The 23,311-nt window shown below is 30.9% G+C and overlaps 1 protein-coding gene and 1 long non-coding RNA gene across 3 annotated transcripts in view; one reads left to right on the forward strand and one right to left on the reverse strand.

Annotated features, from left to right (window-relative positions):
- Positions 1–217: 217 nt before the first annotated feature.
- On the reverse strand, positions 218–13,041 carry LOC107436694 (speckle-type POZ protein-like). 2 transcript variants are annotated; one of them, XM_043055673.2, is made up of 2 exons: positions 12,892–12,952; positions 218–1,745 (listed from the first exon to the last, which is right to left on the reverse strand). In XM_043055673.2, the coding sequence occupies exon 2, from the start codon at positions 1,626–1,628 to the stop codon at positions 408–410; it is 1,221 nt and encodes a 406-aa protein (XP_042911607.1). In that variant the 5' UTR covers positions 1,629–1,745; positions 12,892–12,952; the 3' UTR covers positions 218–407. The 2 variants fall into 2 exon arrangements, 1 of the variants encoding a protein (XP_042911607.1); XR_011637868.1 differs by lacking the exon at positions 218–1,745 and adding an exon at positions 2,678–3,576 and having other exon boundaries at positions 12,892–13,041.
- A 3-nt stretch (positions 13,042–13,044) lies between these two features.
- Positions 13,045–23,311, forward strand: part of LOC139426644 (uncharacterized) — a 31,644-nt gene continuing 21,377 nt past the window's right edge. Inside the window, exon 1 of the long non-coding RNA XR_011637869.1 lies at positions 13,045–13,124. This is a non-coding gene — a long non-coding RNA (uncharacterized lncRNA). The remainder of the gene's footprint in view (positions 13,125–23,311) is intronic.

Genomic DNA, 23,311 nt, shown 5'->3' on the forward strand with positions numbered 1-23,311 from the left:
TTTTAATTGTCAGGATCTTTATTTGCATTCAAACGGAAATTCCGGAAAATAGATAAGTATTTATCTGGAAACAAAGACAGGGACACAAAAGTCAGAACAAGAAAAAAAAATACTTTGGCTCAGAATATTAAAACTCCCTGAGTGACAATATTTAATAAGATTTCATAATTACGTAAATTAAAAACTTATTATTTCATATTTATTACACAGTTCAAACTAATAAAACATAGAATTTTATTTTACTTTGAAATAGCTGTTGTTTCTTTTATAAATACATGTTTGAAGATAATAATAAGTAATACATGTTTATGATATGCATGTCTAATGATATACATGTTTGAAATTACCTAAAATTAACTTCTTATATTATATAACAATATTATAAGAAAATTAAACCAAAAGCAGACCTACTTAGTCAAAGCTTCAGCACAATAACGCATTAAAAGAGCAGCTAGTTTCGTGTCTTTATCTGTTAATTCTATCCATGATTCTGTTTTAACAATAGAAATAAAATTCTTAGAAATAAAGTTCATTATTTGTTCTTTGAAAACCTCGTCACTGTGGCGATATGCCAGACTGAGCATTGGACAGGCGTTGTTCACATCAAGTAAACATAAAAGATCTTTCATACAAGCTTCTCTAAGATACAAAATCTCATACTTATCAGCTGCGTAGTAAAGCTCACACGCGTCTTCGTATTGAAGGCGACCTTTTTCACCACAGTACAAGTAGTTGATGAGTTTTTTCATAATGGAAGCTCGAATATCTGTCACTTCAATCTCATTGTTCGCAACTTCTAATGTGGAATGTTCGAACATACGGCAAAACACTTGTGATCTTGCACACAATATATTTTTATGCGATTTGATTATGATATCTTCCACTCGAATCGTGACATCAGAATTCATGGTTTGGGTAAGCATCCTTTTTAAATCGATCGAAAGTTGTTTCAATGTTTCAAGATCAGGGCTATCGTCTGGAGTATTTTCCGATCCGGAAGACTGAGTTCGCTGGGGAACTACTGAATCTGCAATTTTCAGAAAGGATTCATCAACTTTCTTTTCCTTCAAGAGTGAGTTGGCCCCTTGTTCTTTCCGGTCTGCTTTTCCAGAATTATTATCCATCTCATTTACAAAGCTTTGTTGATTGCTTTGGGATTCTGAACTTTTGAGGTTAGGATATATGCTCGTCCCTGTCTTTGTACGACTCTCAACTTCTAGCCCTCTTACTTGAATAGTACAAGTGATGATAATGAAATCATACAACAATGACCTCGGTAGTTTTATGTTTGGTAGCAATTTTACAGGATTCAACTTCGAAAAACGAATTATAGAACCACTATCTGCATAAAATGATATTTTTTGAGATACAGATATTGTAAAATTTAAATGAATTACATCATTAGAAATGCTATATAGATCTAATATGAGAAAATCATTGGGATGACAATACGAAACTTTAAGTTTCAAAAACCAAAGGTATTTACTGTCTTTAAAACCAAATTGCGGACTTGAAATAGGATAATCTCGTTGTAAGAGAGAAAAATTCTCGATTTTCCACAGAAATTTAACCATACCATTCTGCGATGTGCTGAAATAGGACCGCGCCAAACCATGCTGTAATTCCATCTTAAAAAATTTAAATATTTCAGGTAAAATGATTCTATTTTCTGTTTCTAATCTTTCAATCCACGTTTCTTTTCATCTTCACAGGAATCATCCAACCTCTCAGCCACCGCTTGGCGTCTATTCAAAAGAGAATGTTGTTTAATTCTAACTGATAACACAATCTATTCTGACACAAGAGATAAATTTTGGTATCGTTTGAATAAATTATAATACATGTATTGTTTGAAAATCAGAAAGATAAGATATGTTTCGGTTTAAAAATACAGCAGAATGAAGAATTTAATAAAATTTTAAAACAGGACGTATATTGCTATTTCGTCTCTAAAGACAACATTTAAATTATTTCGTCTTAGGACTAAAAGGTTTGAATATTAACAAAAAAATTTACTGCGATAGCTGTTCAATTACATATTGATATTCAATCAACATTTAATCTACAATATAATACAATAATATGATAAATATAGAATATTTAACTAAACTATTTTTCAAATGCTTGCACAGTATTCAAGAACAGGATAAAAGCTATAAAATATTTTTACTTAAAAGAATAAAGAGGGGAATTAATTGTAACATAATAAAACTTCATACTACTTGAAAACTCATTATTTTAAAACTTTTGACCATTTATCAATATAGTTATTTTATTTCTACGTTATTATTTATTTTTAAGAATTATGTTGTTTTATGTTCAGTGAGTGTAAATATTGTGGACAGTGTGTATTGTTCTACTTCTTAGTAATAATTATTTTCATTTTATCATAAACGCAACAAAGGTAGCTGACGTTACTTTAGTACTAAAAAATTGCTCGGTAAATTAGTAAAACAATTTTTTAAAAAAACTATAATATTACTAATGAAATTAATTGTCTTCATGAAAAAAATTTAAGATATATAGAGTACATACTAGTTATTAACCTCTTTTTTCTATGTGTTATTTTCCTAACTGTTTAAGAAGTTAATTTTTACAAACAAGCGAATATGGTGAGTTAAATTTTTTCATTATTTACGTTTAACAAGGAAGAACAAAACATTCTCATTTAATATTGGTGTAAANTTTGATGGTGATATCTTCCACTCGAATCGTGACATCAGAATTCATGGTTTGGGTAAGCATCCTTTTTAAATCGATCGAAAGTTGTTTCAATGTTTCAAGATCAGGGCTATCGTCTGGAGTATTTTCCGATCCGGAAGACTGAGTTCGCTGGGGAACTACTGAATCTGCAATTTTCAGAAAGGATTCATCACCTTTCTTTTCCTTCAAGAGTGAGTTGGCCCCTTGTTCCTTCCGGTCTGCTTTTCCAGAATTATTATGCATCTCATTTGCAGAGCTTTGTTGATTGCTTTGGGATTCTGAACTTTTGAGGTTAGGAGATATGCTTGTCACTGTCTTTGTATGACTCTCAACTTCTAGTCCAGTTACTTCAATAGTACAAGTGATGTTGAGGACATCAATGAAGAATGATATCGGTAGTTTTACGTTTGGTAGCAACATTACAGGATTCCAAATCGAAAAACGAAATGCAGAATCACTATTTGTATAAAATGATATTCCCTGGTTTTGAGATACAGTTATTGTAAAATTTAAATCAATATCATCATCTTTAGAATCGTTACATAGATTTAATAAGAGAAAATTATTGGTACATACGTACGAAGCTGTAAGTTCCAAAAACCAAGGGTATTTACTGCCTTTATAATAAAATTTCGGACTTGAAATAGGAAAACCTCGTTGTAAACAAGAAAAATTATGTATTTTCCACTGAAATGAAAATGCACCATTCTGCGATGTGCTGAAATGGGACCTCGCCAAACCATGCTTTAATTCCATCTTAAAAAATGTAAATACTTCAGGTAAAATGATTCTATTTTCTGTTTCTAATCTTTCAATCCACGTTTCTTTTCATCTTCACAGTAATCATCCAACCTCTCAACCACCGCTTGGCGTCTATTCAAAAGAGAATTTCGTTTAATTCTGACTGATAACACAATCTATTCAAGACACAAGAGATAAATTTTGGTATCGTTTAAATAAATTATAATACATGTATTGTTTGAAAATCAGAAAGATATGTTTCGGTTTAAAAATACAGCAGAATGAAGAATTTAATAAAATTGTGAAACAGAATGTATACTGCTATTTCGTCTCTAAAGACGACAGTTAAAATTATTTCGTCTTAGGACTAAAAGGTTTTAATATTAACAAAAAAATTTACTGCGATTACAGTTCGATTACAGGTTGATATTCAGTCAACATGGTTTCAATCAACATTTAATCTACATTATGATACAAAAATGTGATAAATATAGAATATTTAACTGAACTATTTTTCAAATGTTTGAACAGTATTCAAGAACGGGATAAAAGCTATAAAATATTTTTACTTAAAATAATAAAGAGGGGAATTAATAGTAATATAATAAAACTTCATACTACTTGAAAACTTATTATTTTAAAACTCTTCACTATTTATTAATATAGTTATTTTATTTCTACTTTATTATTTCTTTTTAAGAATTCCGTTGTTTTATGTTCAGTGAATGTAAATATTGTGGACATTGTGTATTGTTCTACTTCTTAGTAATAATTATTTTCATTTTATCATAAACGCAACGAAGGTAGCTGACGTTACTTTAAAAAAAAACTAATATTACTAATGAAATTAATAGTCTTCATGAAAAAATTTAAGATATATAGAGTACTTATTAGTTATTAACCTGTATTTTCTATGTGTTATTTTCCTAAGTGTTTATGAAGTTACTGTTTACGAACAAGCGAATAATGGTGAGGTAAATTTTTTCATTATTTACGCTTAACAAGGAAGAACAAAACATTCTCATTTAATATTCATTTAAATGTAGAGAAGGAAGAAGACATTTGTTTTCTAGAATTCTAATGCAGAAACCATAATATCTTCTTACCAATTAGTTCTATTTATTTGGTTTCAACGCAAAACAATACACTAGATTCAATATTTTGCTACTTTATATGCAATGGTCATTTTTTAAGTAAGAACTGTATTGAAGTAAGTGAAATTTTATATACGAACGTAAATTGTATCACAAATTAAAATATGAACATGTATTCACTCTTTAACATATTCACCATTAAATTTGAAACATTTGTACAGTCGTGGCATCAGTTTTAAGATCACATCAACAAAGAGCTCTGCTACCTAACCGTAAAACTAGTTAGTAACAGTTTCTTTCAACATGCCATTATTTTCCAAGCGCTTTCTACCGAGGAATTCCTTAAATTTTGGAAACAGAACGAGTCTGGTGGTGCTAAGTCAGGGCTGTATGGTGGATGACCAGTATAACAATAGGTTCATCCAGATTGTTCTTTGTCATGATCATTTTTTCTCCCTTCATTAAAAAGCTTACACCATTTACGTATATTATCATCATTCATTTTATATTTTATATGAACATCCAACGCAATTTTTGTGTTTAATACTATTAATGTTCAACTCCATAACCTTGTCATTTTGAACCCAATCCAGAAAACAAGGTAACTCCTGGATCAAGTATTGGGAGAAATTTACCTTCGTGGAGGACTTTTTTGATGGAAAAACCTGCATTTGTGTTACATGGAGTGGAAAGCCTCCCATGGTTAGAATGACGACAAGGGGACTATAACCCATGATCTGTCCATGTGGTCGGTGCAAGCCGGATGCGGAATTCGTATCAACCAGCCACTGCTGGGATTCAAATCCGGTTCACGTCCTTGGTGAGGTGAATGCTCTTTCTCCTGGACCATCACGGTTCCAGCAAGGCAGATAGTCATGTGAACATAAGAGATCTTTCATACAAGCTTCTTTAAGATACAAAATCTCATACTTGTCAGCTGCGTTGTAAAGCTCATATGCTTCTTCGTATTGAAGGTGACATTTTTCGTAACAGTACACATAGTTGATGAGTTTTTTTAATAACAGAAGTCCGGATGCCTGTCACTTCAATCTCATTGTTCGCGGCTTTTAATGTGGAATGTTCGAACATGATGCAAAACACTCTTAATCTTGCACATGATATTGTTTTATGCGCTTTGATTGCGATATCTTCGAATCGAATCGTAACATCAGAGTTCTTGGAATGAATAAGGATTCTTTTTAAATTGATCGAAAGTTGTTTCTAAGTTTCAACTATCGTCTGCATTTACCGTTTGAGAGGTCTGTGTTTGCTTGGAGGTACAGGTTGCAATTTCAGTCGTGGAATTTTTCGTTGCCTTTCGTATTTGGTCTGGAATGGATTGTTTATTCATTGGTTTTTCCCGAACAGAAGTGTTATGTGCTTGATGTAGTTATTTAATGATCGTTTTGCAATACAAATGGGTTGTTTTTGGCTGGCAGCTAAATAGGCCTGTGAGGTATCCAACCAATTGCTGGACCACATTTAACTCGAATAGTTAGTTAATGAAATCATCCTTAAACAGTACAGGAAATAGTATGCGTGGAAACAAATTCACTTTCTTGAGGATGCAAAAGCTTTCAATGGAATCAACTCTTTTTCGAAATAAATCCTTCTGGTTAAGAGATACATCCATTGTAAAGTCAATGCCTATATTGACCTCGTCTTCATTGCATAGATTTAGTTCATATAAAATCGCGCCAAGCGTCGAGTAACGGTCCCAGTTTTCCAAAACTTTAAATTCCAAGTACCACTGTAAGTTTTTCTTCTTTTTTGTAAGATAAAAATCTGGAGATGTAATGAGGGAACCAGACGTTAATGTAGAGAAACGTTCGATTTTCCATTGAAATGAAAAGCCCGTCATCTCGCGAGGTGCTGAAATGAGACGTGACTGAACCATGATGTATTTCCATCTCGAATAAATTAAATACATTGATTGAAAAAGTTCATATTGAGAAACATAATTTATTTCCATTTTGAAGAAACTAAATATTCAAATTCAAAAAAGTTTCTGCTCTCTGTTTTTAAGTTTTCTAAGCATTCGTTTTTCAAAGAATAATCAGAACATTTCGCTCGTGACTCTGATAACGTCGATTCTGATAATCAGGTCTCTGATAACGACTTAAGATAGCACGCTTCTATACACATAATTTCTCTTGATTTTGGTGACAGTTGTTCTTTTTCTGGTGATGCAGTTGAGAACTGGTTAAGTAAACACTTTGAATTTAAATTCAGAAATATAAGATATGTTTATCGTTTCGTTTTAAAAGATACCTGTGAGAAGGCGTGTTTTAATCTTCATGTAGTGCATATACAAGATAATCTTTAACCGTAGGCGTAAAGTCCCGTAACAGTGGGGTTTTTCGTAGTTTTCCTCTCTATATAACGCAAATGCGAGATAGTTAAATCAAAACAGTCAACCACGAAGGTAAATCTTTCCCAAAACTTGATCTAGGAGTGTCCTTGTCTTCAAGATTGGGTTCAAAATAACAAGGCTTACAAGCTTTGGTTGACGTAAACTCAAAATTGGGTCTACTATTCAAAGAATGTTATAAAAATAAAATATGTATATTTAAATAATAAGGTTCGAAAATTTTCCTCAAATTGAGAATCCAGGCTAAAAAACATGTAACAGCTTAAGAATTATCTGAAATTTTATTTGTTTCTTAAATATTGCTCCACCATTTTTTTGCTCTGCCAATTTTTCCGGTTTATTACCACCCGGTAAAATCGTTTTGAATTGTTGGTCAAACTGTTTGAATTGTTAGTCACGTTTCGAATTGTTGTTCCCCTGTCTCTTTCTTGACTAATAATACAGGACTGGAATACGGAGATCTTGAGTTTGAAACTATTCCATACTTTTCCCATTCGGAGACCATTTCTCATATTTGTTTTCTTTCTTCGGAATTGGTTTTCTATGGTTTTTTTAAAAATAGGCTTACTGCCCTCGATTTCTTCAATGTGAATTTTGCATAAGTTTGTGTAGTCTAACTCACTTATGTTTAAAGCAAAACAATCACGATATCTATTTAATAAATCTGGTGGTGCAATCTGGTTCAAATCTTTTAATACTTTCTAAAACTTCGTCAAAATTAATATCTTTCATTAAAATAGGAGACTACTCATTGTTAATTGCACTTACTTCAACTTTTTCATTATCAATTCCCTCACCTACCTCCATTCCCCTACCTAAGCACTGATCTTTCCTAATTTTTAAGTTAAATTCTTCCTTTTTTTACTACAATCGTTTCATCGTTAACTACCTCAAGAACAGAATTGAAATTCTGACCTATACTTTTAACTAAAATTATCCCATTAAAAATCGAGTTTTCGCTTTCTTCCACTTTTACCCCCCAATTAAATTGGTCGATTTACTTTCGATTTCTACTTCGTTTATTGTTTTCAATTTAACAGCATTTTTACTCTAATCTACTTGAATTTCAGAAAGAAAAAAACGTCATTATTTGCGTATCCAAATTATCTCCAACACGCGCAAAAGCAATGTAGGGTAAGTCTAGCCAAGTTCTTCCTAAAATTAAATAACACGGTTGTGAATCATCCTTACCAATTAATAAAGTAATAAATTTCCCAACTACGTCATCCACGCGAATGCTTACTACAGCTTTACCTATATAGCTTTCGTAACTGGACCACTTTGATTACCGAAACCAAATAAATCACTGTTATCTGATTGCAATTAGAGATTCATTTTTAAAGCGAATGGCCTTGCTTTTTACATTTCTTACAATAAGCAATGGTTTTAGGCCCCGGGCAATAACGGGATATTTCCCTTTTTCACTTCGTATATCCGAACTTACAAACTATTTTAGATTTATACTTTTGTTTTCACTAAACGGAGTTGATTTCTTTTCTACCTGAAATTTATCGTCACTAGCATTACATGAGTTTCTCAATATACAACTGTTACTTCATTTATAACTGATCGCACATTATCATAATTATCTAAACTAAACTCAGAGACGCGACAGCCCATAGAGGGCTATGGCCTACTGTGCCCATCTCAGTTTTCTTGACCTTGGGCTCTGGGGTGCAGGAGCAGATGTTCCGGTCAGGTGGTCAGCCGTACGCGGAACCCCCAGTGTTTAGTTCCCAAGCATGCTTGGTACTCATTTATCGACCCATTGAAGGAATGAAAGGCTGAGTCAACCTTGCCCGACCCGAGGATCGAACTAGGGACCTGTGGCACGACAGCGTGAAGCGCTACCGCTCAGATCTAATTTATCTGGTTTATTAAATTTAGGCTATTCGTCTACAAAATGTTCCCGCCTTGTTAAATGTGCTTGTTTTTTTTCAATTATTCAGTATTAATTAAATTTTTTAAGCTATTAAATTCCAAAATTTCGTGCCCTGTTATCCATTCTTCAAATTAGCTTTGTAATTCGAAAGAATAATCCTTCCATGTACTTTCTGGGTGTTTAACAAGATTCAAAAATTTAAATCTAAGTTAATCAGCACTTAACTTATATCTCTTAAGCAATGTTGCTTTCGCATACTTATAATTATTTACATTATCTTCGTTTATACGCGCGATTAGTTGCGTAATTTCATAAGGAAGTAGTCCCAATAATTGGAATACCCAATACTCTTCACTTAAACCAGTGTTTCCCAATAGGTGGTACGCGTACCCCCTTTGGTACGGGAACGCGTACGGGGGTACGTGTTCTTATGCAAAATATCTTGCAACAAACGAAAATTTCAAAAATTTTTATTTAATAACAAAGCTAGCCATGAAGATTTACGATTACGTATTTTTCTATAGTCTATTTTTTGCAGAGTTAACAGTTAATAATTAGTGGTGTCAACAGCCAGTTGACTTTTAACCTTTGTGCAGTTTTTTTTTTTAGTAAAAAAAAATTAAATTTTTTATTAGTGGTACACAGCCTTACGAAAAATTTAGAAAGGGTACACAAGTTTGGGAAACACTGACTTAGACCAATACCGCTCAAATAAAAATTTATATCTCCATCTTTGATCTTATACTCTAGCATTAACTTTCTAAAATATGTGTGTACGTTTTTACTTTCATCGTTACTACTTAAATCCAAAATGTTAACATTTTGAGCTCTAGTTTTGATACGTAAACGTTCAAGTTCATGCTCACGGTTGGCTAACGTTTTGGCTGCTGTTTCAAATTTACATTACATTTTGCTTTGCTGCTCAAAATCTATAAAACTTAAAAACATTAAATTACGAACGTATATACAAGGAGTTAAATAGAATACAAGAACATAAAATTTGATTATTAGTTTAATTTTTTTATAACCACAGTTGAACAACCGACTCAATTTTGAACTTATGACTACCAATGTTTAACTCTGTAGCCTTTTAATTTTGAACCTAATCCAGAAGACAAGGGAACTCCTGAATTAGTACCCAGAGGTATTGATTTGTAATGAGAACTTGGAGGACTTAGTGACCCTGACAGATTAAACATGCATCAGTCACCATTTTATACATGGGTATTCTTCGGCCGTCTGGTGAACTCAAACTTCCGAAAAAAAAGTTTTTTATTTATTCCTGATTTTGGTACATTTCTAAATCCGTAAATCTTCTCTTTTTTCTAATGTATTAAAGAATAAATTATAATCAATTAGCAGTGATGCGCTTGTAAAAAATAAGCCATGTTGACTAAAAAAAAAATTTAGAATAGAAAAACAATTAATCGCTACAAGGATATAAATGAATGCATATCTTGAAATGTATAAATATTTTTTATTCTTTTTCTAGGCCCTACACCCGGAGCAGGTGAGGGCCGTTATATTACTACTGTTTGTAAAAATAAAAAATATTAATAATATTTCGCAAGCTGATATTATTCAATTGATGTGTATGTTAAAAATATTTCTTAATTTTTTTTTTCTCTTTTAATTGTTTTAATTACATTTGCTAAATTTTTGTGCAAGAATAAAAATTATCATTATTTATGTAAATTTTTGGCTTATATTTTGAAGGATTTATTATAGGGTCTATTAAATATTAGAGAGAATAAATGTGATACGGGCTTGAAGTATCAGTTCTTCTCTTGATCGTGTACAGTGGACCAGGATGTGAAAGAGCAACAGCCCCGGGCATCCAACCAAACCGAGCATTCAATATATCAATGGAACACACTAAGGCTTTATATCAATTAGTTTTAAATAAATACAATTGCAGAATAATTATTTTTATTGTATAGTGAAATGTTTTAAAAGACAAATATCTGTTAATGTTTAATCAACGAAAAAACATATTCCATATTGAATTGTTTCTGATAAATTTTGTGACAGAAAAAAAAGCCTGATAGATTTCCGGATGTTAGAAACACCATCTAGTTTTACTATTCAATCAAATTGGTTTCGATGTCTTTCATCCCACCTGATATTAATTTGTTTGCGACAGTTAATTTGCATACCTTTATTATTACATTTTTGCAAGGAGTTTAAAAGCATCAACTGAAAATTAAATTGGGTTTTTTGTATGCCTCTTTGCTTACAATCATCCACACGCAACTGTCTGCTCTATATAATACGATAATATAAAATGAGATAGCAAAACAAAACGTGTGGCGCTATTTAAATTCATATTCGTCGATTGTTTTTTGAATTGATAATTTCAGCAATTTCTTAGATATTTTTAAGTGCTATTTAAAACTGCAGCATATCACATGAAAGCATTAAATATATCATTTGTACAATTTTAAAGTAAAAAAAAAGGGAANAAAAAAAAAAAAAAAAAAAAAAAAAAAAAAAAAAGGAATTCTGATCCTTACGAACTAGAAGATATTAAATAGTCTCATGAGCAGGATATGGGGCAAATTTACCTTTTAAACAAATAAAAAAACTTTGACTTTTTAAACTAAAAAATTGTTTATTTTTGACTAATTTATGACAACGAAGATTAGATTACTGACAACGAAGTTTTTAATTTTATCCAGTCATTTATTTATATTTTTTAAAATTTATTTTTATTTTAATAAATTAAATGCACACATTTAAAATTACAATTTTAAGAAGTTGTTTCGAATTTGATTTAAAAGCCTTATTAATTAAAAAGTTTTGAAGCCTTTTTAACTTTATACACATATCTATATATTAATAGGCTAGCAATATTTTGTCTCGCTAAAAACTCCCAAACTACGCAACAGAATTCAACAAATAAGGTGTCGTTTTAAAGGTATTGTTATGTAGATGTGCAATAAGGTCTTAAATTATGAAAATTTCCTTTAATTAATTAATAAAATTAATAATTTAGTTTCAACCAATGAGAATTCAGCAAATCATTTTTCGGGTGGTTCGCATAAGCATTGTTTCCGTAAGCATCGTTTGATTTAAAGCATTTCTGAATTAATAGATTGATAAACAAAAATAAGAGTGGATAAAAAAAAACGGAACTGAATTTCTTAAAAAAAGAATTCAATATCTTTAGTTCCTTTGATAAATTTTTAGTTTCATGATAAATTTTTTGTTTCGTTACAATAGAATGGCAATGGCATCGTGCGAATATTCAAACCAAAACAAACGTGCGAATATTCAAACCAAAACAAACTTTCTACAAACAATTATTTTGATTTGAGATTTAAAACGATATCTTAGTTATTTAGTTCTATTTTTATTTATTTAGTGCCTGCTGCCTAAATAAAATGCCTGCTATCAGGCGTCGAAATATCTCTGGCAGACGTCAGAGAAATGAATGGCGGAATTCTAAACGGGAAAGCATTTCTTATTGAGATATATTCTCTGCTACAGCTCCAAATTTCTCAGCTACATGAAGAAAAGATAATCAAATTGTGAAGGGGGCAGAGAAGTGTATAAATTTCATTAAGTAATTGATTTCAATATCTGGCATTTTTATTTTAAAATTTAAATTTGTTAAAATGTTTTTATAAGATTGCGAAGCAATGGAACTGCGAAGCAGTTCTGGGGGTTGGCGAGCGTAGCGAGCAGGGGGCGGAGCCCCCTAGTTAACTTTAACACAACAAAAATCAAGGAGTTAAAAATAGATTTACAATTAATTTAGCATGGTCTGGTACGAAGAGACCCAATTCTGATGCTAATTCTATTAATTCCTCTTTTTTTGCCTCCCCCCCAAAGCCATACCTTATAAATTATGGTACTTAAATACATTACACATAGAAATAAATTATCAATAACGAAACTTTTGTACTTTCACCCAAAACGAAACTTATTGTTTCTTTGAAAACGAAATTTCTTAAATAGTAAATAAAATTACTTTTTTTAAAAACAAATTAAGAAAATACTTTATACTTATACACATAATTCTTAAAATCGTCTACTTCTTTACAATACGTTTCTTAATAAGTTAGAATACTTAAAACGAAATAATAATAATCGCTTACCAGCATTCCGGGTAATCCCCGACTGAATTGTTGGCTATCCGTTTCTCTGTATGCACATAATTGCTACTGCCATCTAGTGGCCATCATTTTCTTTTAAATTGAAATGAAATTAAACCTCAATGTAAACATTAGTCTTTTTAGGATAAAATAAAGCTAAGCTGCCCAAAACATCAAACTTCGTATAAACACTATAAATTGGAAAATGATAATATTTGTTGAGATGTCTCATTATCGTATGTTAATGTTCAATTAGTTTATTATTAAAACGTTCTAGTGTTTTTCATTTGTGCGTAATGTAAATTCTAATTATTCAAAATATGATTTTACTTCTGTATTTAAATTACTAGTTACTTTGATTTCTGGGTTGTGTTAAAAATATAAGAAGAGTGATTCACAGCATTCACTAAGATGACAGGCTGTCTATTTAAGGATGATAAATATTGATTATAAAAAGAAGTTTCATAACAATAACGAACATTTAGCTGAAATCCAATTACCGGTCAGCAATCTAAAAGACATTTTCGTGGTTTTCCTATGCGTGTAACGCAAAATTTGATTAATTTAATTTAATCAAAATTAAAATAAGTTTTTCCTATTACTTTCCTAAATATGATTGTACTCAGATACTTAAATTTCGCGTTACTTTGATTTTCTGGATTGAGTTATTAAGAGGAACTTTTCATTATATTCAGAAAGATGATACCCTATCAATAAAGGATAATAATAATAATAATAAATGGTTGACTATAAAAAATAATTTCATTGAGAAAAAGTTGAACATTTAGTTGGAATCTTATTACCGTCAAGAAGTCTGAGAAAATTTTTCGTGGTATTCCTTTGCGTGAAACGCAAAGTGGATTATTTTAATTTAATTTTAATTAAAATAAATTATTCTTATAACTATCATAAATATGGTTTTACTCTGATTCATAAATTGCGAATTACTTTTTTTATGATCTTTATTAGAAGTAAGTATAAATAAATTTTAAGTATCATCGAAAAGTTTGTCCCAATCCTTGATTAGAGAGTTTCTCTCATTTAGGTAGGTGTCCGAATTACATAGCTTAGGAAAAAAAGAAATAATATCATACGAATTGATAATTAAATAATTTCATACAATTATTTCAATTCAGTGAAGCCTATAAGCGTGACGTTCCTATCTTCTAACAGCCTTACATCTTGTAAATTGACAATAAAAAAAGTTATTATTATTGTTAGATAATTTTTTGAAATTCCTTGTTCTTTGAAAAAAATCATTTTTTTATCAATTCAATAAAAATTCTTATTTAATAAACATCATCTATTATTATTATTATATATTTAAGAAATATTTCGAAAGAATATAATCATACAAATTTATTTCCATTATTTGTGCAAACATTTAAACGCACCTGAACTGAATGAAAATTTATCTTTTCTTAAGTCCTCACACAAAAAGAGATAAGGGTATAAACGAACCCTGTAAAATGTTTTGTCCAGTGATCGCAACAAAAATAATAATAATAAATAAATTAAATAGAAAGGACATAAAAAGTTTGATTTAGCTTCTAAAGATGGCAGCACCAACTTATTTTTAAGAACCTGTTGAAATCGAAAAGTTTTTGCTATAATATTAGTGAGCTTTTACTCAGTCCTAACAAATCATATTCTTAAGATTTTTATCGAGCTTGTCAGCGAAAAATTATTAAACTCTTTGATTAGTAGTTTTCGTTGAAATGTAAGGTAAGAAAAAGGAAAATTCAGAAAAAGGCAGAGCGAAAAAGAAGCATGTTAATTCCATTTTTTATAAACGTTGAGAATGGTTATCCACGGAAATGTATTTTTATATTTATTTACTTATTTTAAATAATTTTTTCTATTTATTATTATTTTTTTATTCTTTATTTTCTTTATTTTTAATCTTTAATAATTTTTTTCTTTCTTTATTTTTATCTTTAATTTTTTTTAGTTTTTATAATTTATTTTCTTTATTTTTATTTTAATTTATAAGTGCCATAAAATATATTGCATAAAATATTTTTTTTAATTATTACTATGACTATTAATGTCTGTTATTTCTCAATTTGTTTTTGAAATCTTAAAACTTTTTTAATTCATTATCACGGGGGGGGGGGGGGNGGGGGGGGGAGTTCTAAAAAAATTTTCTCACTGCGTCTGTTTCGCTTCGCTTCTTGTGATTTTATTTTATAACCATCGTTGACTTTGCAACTCGACAGATTTAACGAGCATCAGTCACCCTTTGCTACACAGGGAGTCTTCGGCCGGCGATGATCGAACCCGCGAACTCTTGGACATGGGCCCAGTGCCCTATAATAACATTTGCTCACGAAAATTCAATAAACCGGGAAATTTAAAATTACACAGACTCATATTTATCATTTGTTTCATGTGTTTATTTTTACTGTACCCAAAGACGCTGACCATCGGTTCGACTCCCGACGATGGTTGAGCAATTGGCATAGAGCAGCTCTCTGTTGATACAGGTCACATAGATCAATACCACTAGTGGCTGGGAATGCAGGGTAATAAGTTTGAATCCCCTCACTGCCTCTTAGTGCTGTGAAGTCTAAAATTTCTCAGACTACGTGTCTTACGGGGTATGACTAATTTGGCGTATGGTTGATGTCATGGAGGTATTAATATTTGAGAGACTCCAATCTATGTACGCCAAGGTCGAGGCCTACCTCTTGAGAGTTAATATTCTGTTTAGTTTTTACTCTGACAAAATGGTCTAACAATTTTTAATAAAATTTAAGGTCAACAAGCACTAATAATTTAAATTATTTTGTTTTGTTCATTATTTTTTAAATATTCAACTTTACCTTATTAACTGACAGAATACAATATTTTAAACATACATAACAAGGTGAATATAACCGATGTAACTGGTGCTAATAATAATGGAATGTAATAGGTGGAATATTTTAAAAATTTTATTATATTTATGATGACAGCTATTCGAATTTTATTTATAACTATTATTGTTATTATTATTGTTACCCTTAGTAAAAAATTCTTAATGATTTAAATTTTTTAAATTGATAAAAATTGTATATAATAAAATTTTTTCTTTTATTTATTTTAGAATAAATGACTCACAGTGGAAATAAAGCCCCAAGATAGTCTCTATTATTTGTAAGCCATGCTCTACAAACACGTCGGGATGTTCAAACTACCATGTAAAAAAGCCCATGACTTTCTCAAATGTTAACAGCGAATTTGAGAATTAAGAATAAAATGATTATCCTCTTGCTATAAAAAAATAAAGAATGATTATCATGAATCGAACAAATAAGTATATCACCGACTATTTTCGAACATTCCAACTTGAGAAGACCGGTTTCAAAAGGTCTCCAACTCAGGGCCCCTTGGCCCTTAAAAAAATACGAGTGTCACACCCCGATCATGACCTTTACAACCTCAAACACCCTCATTTTCCATTTTTATTTTTATTTTACTACTTACTTTGCATTGCGGACAACTTCGCCATTTCAGCTAAAACATTTCTTCCAGTGAAAACAATATTAAAAATTTTAATATTTATTCCTTGGATTAACTGTTTAAAAATTTCCCTTAGCAATTGAAAAGAAATAAGAAACTGATCAAAGCAAATCATAATACATAAGTTTCAATCTAAGTTTATAGATAACGCGTGTAAGTTTATTTCAATATTAAAAAAAAATTAACAAACCAATCTTTTTTTTAAAGGTGATCAAAACTTTCCGCACTGGTAATATTTCTTTTATATAATTTTTAAAAATAATGTGCTAAGTTATGTTTAAAACGGTAAAAATAAAGTTTTATCTCAGATAAAATACAAAATAGTAATAGTGTCACCCTTTTTTTTCCTTTTTTTGTCTATAATTAACTTCAAGCACGGATGAAAGCATCTATCACTTAGACGGAAAGAAAAAAAAATAGGAATGTTTATTTTTAACACAAGAAAAGCAAATAGTTTATAGTTTAGTGTAATAAGATCTCACGAAAACTAATTATAAAGAAAATGATTATACTACCGCCTTACTTTCTGCTCTTACTTCAAGTGATACTGAAACCAAGACTACGAATTTTCGAAAAGGAGAAATGCTAGCTGTAAGATAAGGTTGATTGACACAGCCAATAAATAGTTCAAATATGATTGAGAAAGATGGAAGAAACAAATAGTTTGTATTAAACATATTAACTCCTATCAACCAAAACGTATTTGTATATTTAGGAGATATTTCTATACTCTGTTGCAAGTTAAGAAAAGACCATTGCGGTATAGGATTTAAGTTATCATCCGTAACTGCATCTAGTTCCGTTTAATTCAGTTATCAAGTTAGATAAATATGCTTTAAAAAAAACAATGTAAAAGTTTTTAAAAGTTAAACTCGTCGGACCAAATATTAATTAGGGCTATCTCTTACTATGCATATCATAGAATTATTAAAAAAGGGTTATAGATTACTGGAACCCAAACTTGGTGACATATTTCGATAAATAATGAGAACTGAGCCACGATGAGTTAGGGGATAGAGCATTCGCCTTCCAATGAGGCGAACCGGGTTCGAATCCCTGTCGATGCGAATTCCGCATCCGGCTTGCACCGAGCACTGTGATGTCGTGAATTATCCTTAGTGGTAGATGGATCATGGGTTAGAGTCCCCTTGCCGTAAATCTTACCGTGGGGAGGTTCTCGTGGTCTTCCTCTCCATGTAACACAAACGCGGTTAGTTCCATCAAATTGTCCTCCAAGAAGGCAAATTTCTCCCAATACTCGATCCAGGAGTTCCCTTGTCTTCTGAATGGGGTTCAAAATTACAAGGCTACGGAGTTGAAAATTAGTAGNTTAGCTTGTATATATGCTGTGATAGAGTTGGTATTTTGAGGTCTGCATGTATATTGGTATTCCGGATGAACCATCTTGCACAGGTTATTTTTCTAAGGATCTTGTTTTGGCACTGGTTTAATTTCTTCAGTAGATGTTGAGGTATCGTTGTCCAGGCAGGTGAGGCATAGGAAAGTATTGGGCGGTTCATTGCTGTATATAGTAGCTTCTTTAGTTTAAGTGACATATTCTGATTATATATTAATGGTTGTATGGTAAAGGCAGTGATCGCAGCTTCCTGAAAAATTAAGCCTGTTATGTGATTATAAAGGTGGTAGCCTATTAATGTTTTTGTTATGCTTTAATTAAGATAATAAAATATTTAATACAAAGCTTTATTTCATTTTACTCTGAACCTTTTACTTTCTTATTCTCAAACATTTCTTATTTGTTCTTTTCTGCTGAAGAAAAGATGTGAATACACATCGCAATAGCTTCAAGTAAATCGAATCGTTTTAAGTTCCTTACGACACTAAAAGGATTTAACACGGGGGTTTGGAAAAATTTTCTATTATGCCAGCATGCATTGCGTTAACACATCATTTAATAGAGAATAACGTTGTAGACAGTATGAAAAAATAAATGTTGACAATAATTTGATATCTTCGAGTGGTGGCTGTTATATAAGTTTTAAAGTCATTCCATTTCAGACTAGATTACAATTAGTATTATTTAAAAATAGTGGTGGATTAAAACTTAATAAATTTAATTTATTTAGCCAAGATTCACACATTAATAAACTACCATTCACAAATAATTATTTGCTGTCCGGAGCAAGTTGGCATCTCTGCTACATTTAGAAAAATTAAGCTTAGTGGTGGACACGAATTTATAAAAATACCTATAATTTTCTAACTTTTTCTACCACTTTTAAAATTGCTTATGGACACTATGACTACGAGACCTGAATACAAGTAGTCACGAATATTGCTTGCGTTTATAATGATAACCCAATCGCATTATTTGACGACTAAGTCTCGCCGTAAATTTATTTCGAATAAATAAAAAATGGTGGATCAAAATACATTACTGTCAGTCTTTTTCAGAAAGAGATAATACATTGATAACTACCACGTCTTAAAATGACAAAGCATTTAGATAAGGCGTGTTTATAAAGTCCCGGTTCCATTTTTATGTTTAATAACTCATAAAATAATAAAGATAAATTAAAATTAATAACAGAAATGGTTAGATAGACTCAAAAAGTCTCCTGACCCTTGTCAATGAACTTCCACGTGTGCCCCCTTCTTCGCACGGAGAATATCAAGTCGATAGTCAATTTCACGCCAGGTAGCGGCAAGCATGTCGGTGTATGCATTCTCCTTAATATCCGCTCGAATAAAACATCACATAGAAAAGTACTGTATAGAACAAACACATCAAAAGTAAACATAACATTGCAAAAACAAAAGAGAGAAAAATACAATTAATAAGCAGACGATATTTAGAAAAGTACAGATATTTAGACTGGAAAATGAAATTATCTGAAATTAACCACACGCGCAGACGATATTTACAAGAGTAAAGATATTCAAACCTGAAGAAAATATATGAGTTATTTCATCAATAAATGCCATAAGTTCGTTTAGATCTTCATTATTTTATGAGTTATTAAACATCAGAATGGGTCAGGGAATTTATAAACACCCTGTATTTCGTTACTAATCAGCTAGAAAAAAAAAATTCCTATTATTATTAATCAAAAACTTATTAGTACTAGTTTTTAATTTGGCTGTTTCTTCTTAGTTCGAATTTAAATTAATCGGACTCTCATGGTTTCACAGAATAATTTTTTTTGCTTTAATTAATAGTGTCATTACAAAAATTACCCATTTAAATGTATTAAAAAAGAAAGTTTAGTATTTTTTTTTATCTCCGATTTTTGAAAAAATGCGTAAAATGAATTAAAATTCCATAAATAAATTTTCATTTGTTTAGTACAATTTGGTTTTAAGTAGCATTTTAAAAATGTTCATTATTCGAAAAGAAGAAAAAAAGGAATTTAGAATGGAATATGAGGTGCAAAAAAAAAAAAATCGTTTGATAATGATGAAAATTGAAAAAGATTAATAATGATTAACCCCTTGGGGATGGGTGATTCAGAAAAGCATTTTTACAAAATCAGGATGTAATTAAATATAAAATGGTAACTTAAATGTAGTCGTTGCTAATTTGACAGACTTACTTTGCTTTTACTTTAATTATTGTTAGTTTAATCATACATCTAATCAATGTTAGTTCAAAGTATAACTAAATAGTTTTATTTTGAACAAAGTAATGGTGAATTAAATAAATCAAACAATTATAACTCCGCCCACAAATAAACTGCTAAAGAATTACTTTGATTACCAATTTTATCTTTTTACCCTGGTCAATACGGTTTTATGCTGGCACGTATTTGTGACAGTCGGCGAGAAAGGGTTAATATTGAAAAAGAAAGTTTAGCATTTTTTTTTATCTCCAATTTTTAAAAAAATGCATAAAATGAATTTAGATTCCATAAATAAATTTTCATTTGTTCAGTACAATTTCGTTTTCAGGAACATTTTAAAAATGTGCACAGGAAGAAAAAAAAGGAATTTAGAATGGAATATGTGGTGCAAAAAAAAAAAAAATCGTTTGATAATGATGAAGCCCTTTAACAACTCAACGCAGCTATTAGTGACGCCTTTAAGAGCCTTTGGTTTAAGCACCAGAAAGTTTCAAGCCGAATAGAGAATATGTCCATTGTTTCATACATCTGAATGAACGGGTTCACCGAATTGTCCTACAAAGGGTTCTATTATAAATGGGTAATGACAACTAAGTGACGTCATTTTTTTGTAGTTTCGCATTTCGAACAGTCAAGAAACGAGTGTCTCTTGAAACGAAAGTAAAATACGATACAAAGCTATTTTGTGGCTTCGAAGATACAATTAATANAAATTCTGTTGAGCTTATAGTCTAGAACAGAGGTTCCAAGTTTTTTTCGGCTATGGAACCCTTAATAATTAAGCTTCTTTTTGGGTGCATTATAAACAAAGTTAAGGGTAATTGTGAACGTTATAACCTATAAAAGACTATATTTAAAAATTTTAATTAGAGGAATGAAGTTTTCTCATCGTTTTATCTTTAGTAATCTTAAATAAAGTTTTATGTCCGATTGTTAAATTTGCATGTCCTTGTTCTATATCTAGTCTAGGCATGAATTCTTTTCTGCTGTATATACATAAGCAGAAGGTGATTAAAATAAGCCGAATTTATAAGCAGAATTATAAGCCGAAATTTAAACTCAAAGGAATTGCTATAAACGTTGAAAATGGTTATTGTGGAAACATATTTCTTTTTAAAAGAATTTAGTTATTTTCATATGAAAAGCGCGATAGGAATTACTTATGGGATATTTTATAAATGGTTGTTTTTTTTTTATGTTCGATATACGTTCGATAATATGTTATGTTTGATTATATGTTATGTTCGATAAGAAATTTTATATTTTCCTTTAAAAAGTGTCATTTCTATTTCACTGATGATTTTTCTCCAAATTGAATTACAATTATAGACTGAAATATATTTAAAATTTACTACAAGTGCTTCAGTATTCACCTTGATTATGTTTTTATGTATAGGATTAATTTATGTCGATGTAATGGTGATTAAAAAACTTTCAAAATAAATTTATAAATCCAAAAATTGCAAAATCTTCAAAAGAAAAAAATGCGGAAAAGTTGGCAATTATTAATAACATTATAAAACAAGAATTTTTTTTTGTTGCAAATATGAGTTTATTTTATAGAAATGCTTAAAAATAAAGATTTGAATATGTAATGTTTGATGTTGAGAGTAAATTCAAGAAAGTAACAACTACAGGATATAATATAGCATTGCTTTAGTATGACAGTGGACTGATCGTAAGACACAGTTCAAAGTGGACCGAAGTCTAGCATCAATGTCTGTGGTCAGTGTGCGGGTGAGTGTCCACTTTTGTCTATCAGTTTGCAAAGGGACCGTGGCTGTACTTTAGAGAAGATATTAGAGAGGTGGAGGAGATATTAGACATTATGTAAATCTCTCCTCTAAGGGTTGTACTCGACTTCAGCGCAGTTCGTCGGGCAATCAACGTCCCCTCAGCAGAAGATTAAAATTCTTCGGATCCACGTGTCTTCGGGTCATCCTCAAGAATGTTTCTTTTTTTTTGCGATAAATATAGAGAAAATAGAGTGTCTGGAATGCAGTATATTAGTATCTGGTACACAGGCTCATTAATAATATTTTTTATTATTATTAAATAATAATCAGATTTATAATAACAAGCAAATTGTATGCCATTGCCCGGTATTCTCTACACTGATGTTTTTTATAATGTAAATGGCCATTTCCCAGGTATATACGGTAGTGTAAAAACGCAAGAATTTTAAGGGGCATCCCTAGCTGAGCGATATCGTCCGCCAAACACTCCCTAACCATCCAAATCCCCTCCTACATTAGAAAGACTCCACACGAGTTTTTATAGGCAGTCAGCAGCAAAATAATCATATTCATAAATTAAGCAAATTTTTAGACATATATTTGCTACCACTTTCTTATTTTTACTAGATTTTAAATTAACACGTTCAAGCCGGGAAAAGTGAAAATACTGATACGGGAAAATACTGGTAGAAGAAATATTTCAATATTAGATAATATCCGGGAGGAGTTAATCTATTCTCAACAATAACAATTCACTGTAAGGAAATTTATCATGACGAAGAAGCGATTCAATATAAAAATTGCATCCGTTAAAAACAATTGGTAGTTATGAATTTTTATTATTCCCTTAAAAAAATTAAAAAATGACATTCATTGTTACCAGTTTTTACTCCAGTGTGCTGCCAAGATGAGACAATCTAGCGTGACCCACCGGTGGGTCACCCCGGCGTGAACGTGCTAAAGGGCTTTTTTGTAAATTGGTTTACCTTCATAGTGGTCTGATCAGACTACTTATAAAAAACCGTATGGAGACTTTCAGTTATAGGAAGCGTTGGCTTAACTTGACACAGTGGTGAAAGCGAGACGGAAAAGAGGAAAGGCAGGTAGTAAAACCATTTCATTTATAGCTAGTTTTGGGGAGGATTTTACTTATTCTTTTTTTAAATGTTTCAACAATATCTACTTTATCTTGTAAAAGAAGCAGTTTTATATATATGCCAGAATTATAAAAGAAATCTTGATAGTTACAGATATTTCATTTTTTTCGAAAAAAATGCTGGAATGAAATGTTTTACGTACCAGGTTTTTCTCTTTTCCGTCTTGCTATATAAGGGCTTTCACCCATGGNAATAGGCACAAATTTATAAATTGTTGTTTCTCAACTTGTGAAATTGTACGACAAAGTGTTCCTTTATTGAATATGAAAGATGCTACCGTGTACAGAATTAGTAGGATTTTAACACTGAACATACCAACACTTAACACGTTCACGCCGGGGTGACCCACCGGTGGGTCACGCTAGATTGTCTCATCTTGGCAGCGCACCGGAGTAAAAACTGGTAACAAATAAATTTCATTTTTTAGTTTTTTTCCGGGAATAAT

This window comes from Parasteatoda tepidariorum, chromosome 10, assembly GCF_043381705.1.
Source record: "Parasteatoda tepidariorum isolate YZ-2023 chromosome 10, CAS_Ptep_4.0, whole genome shotgun sequence".
Classification (NCBI taxonomy): Eukaryota; Metazoa; Arthropoda; class Arachnida; order Araneae; family Theridiidae; genus Parasteatoda; species Parasteatoda tepidariorum.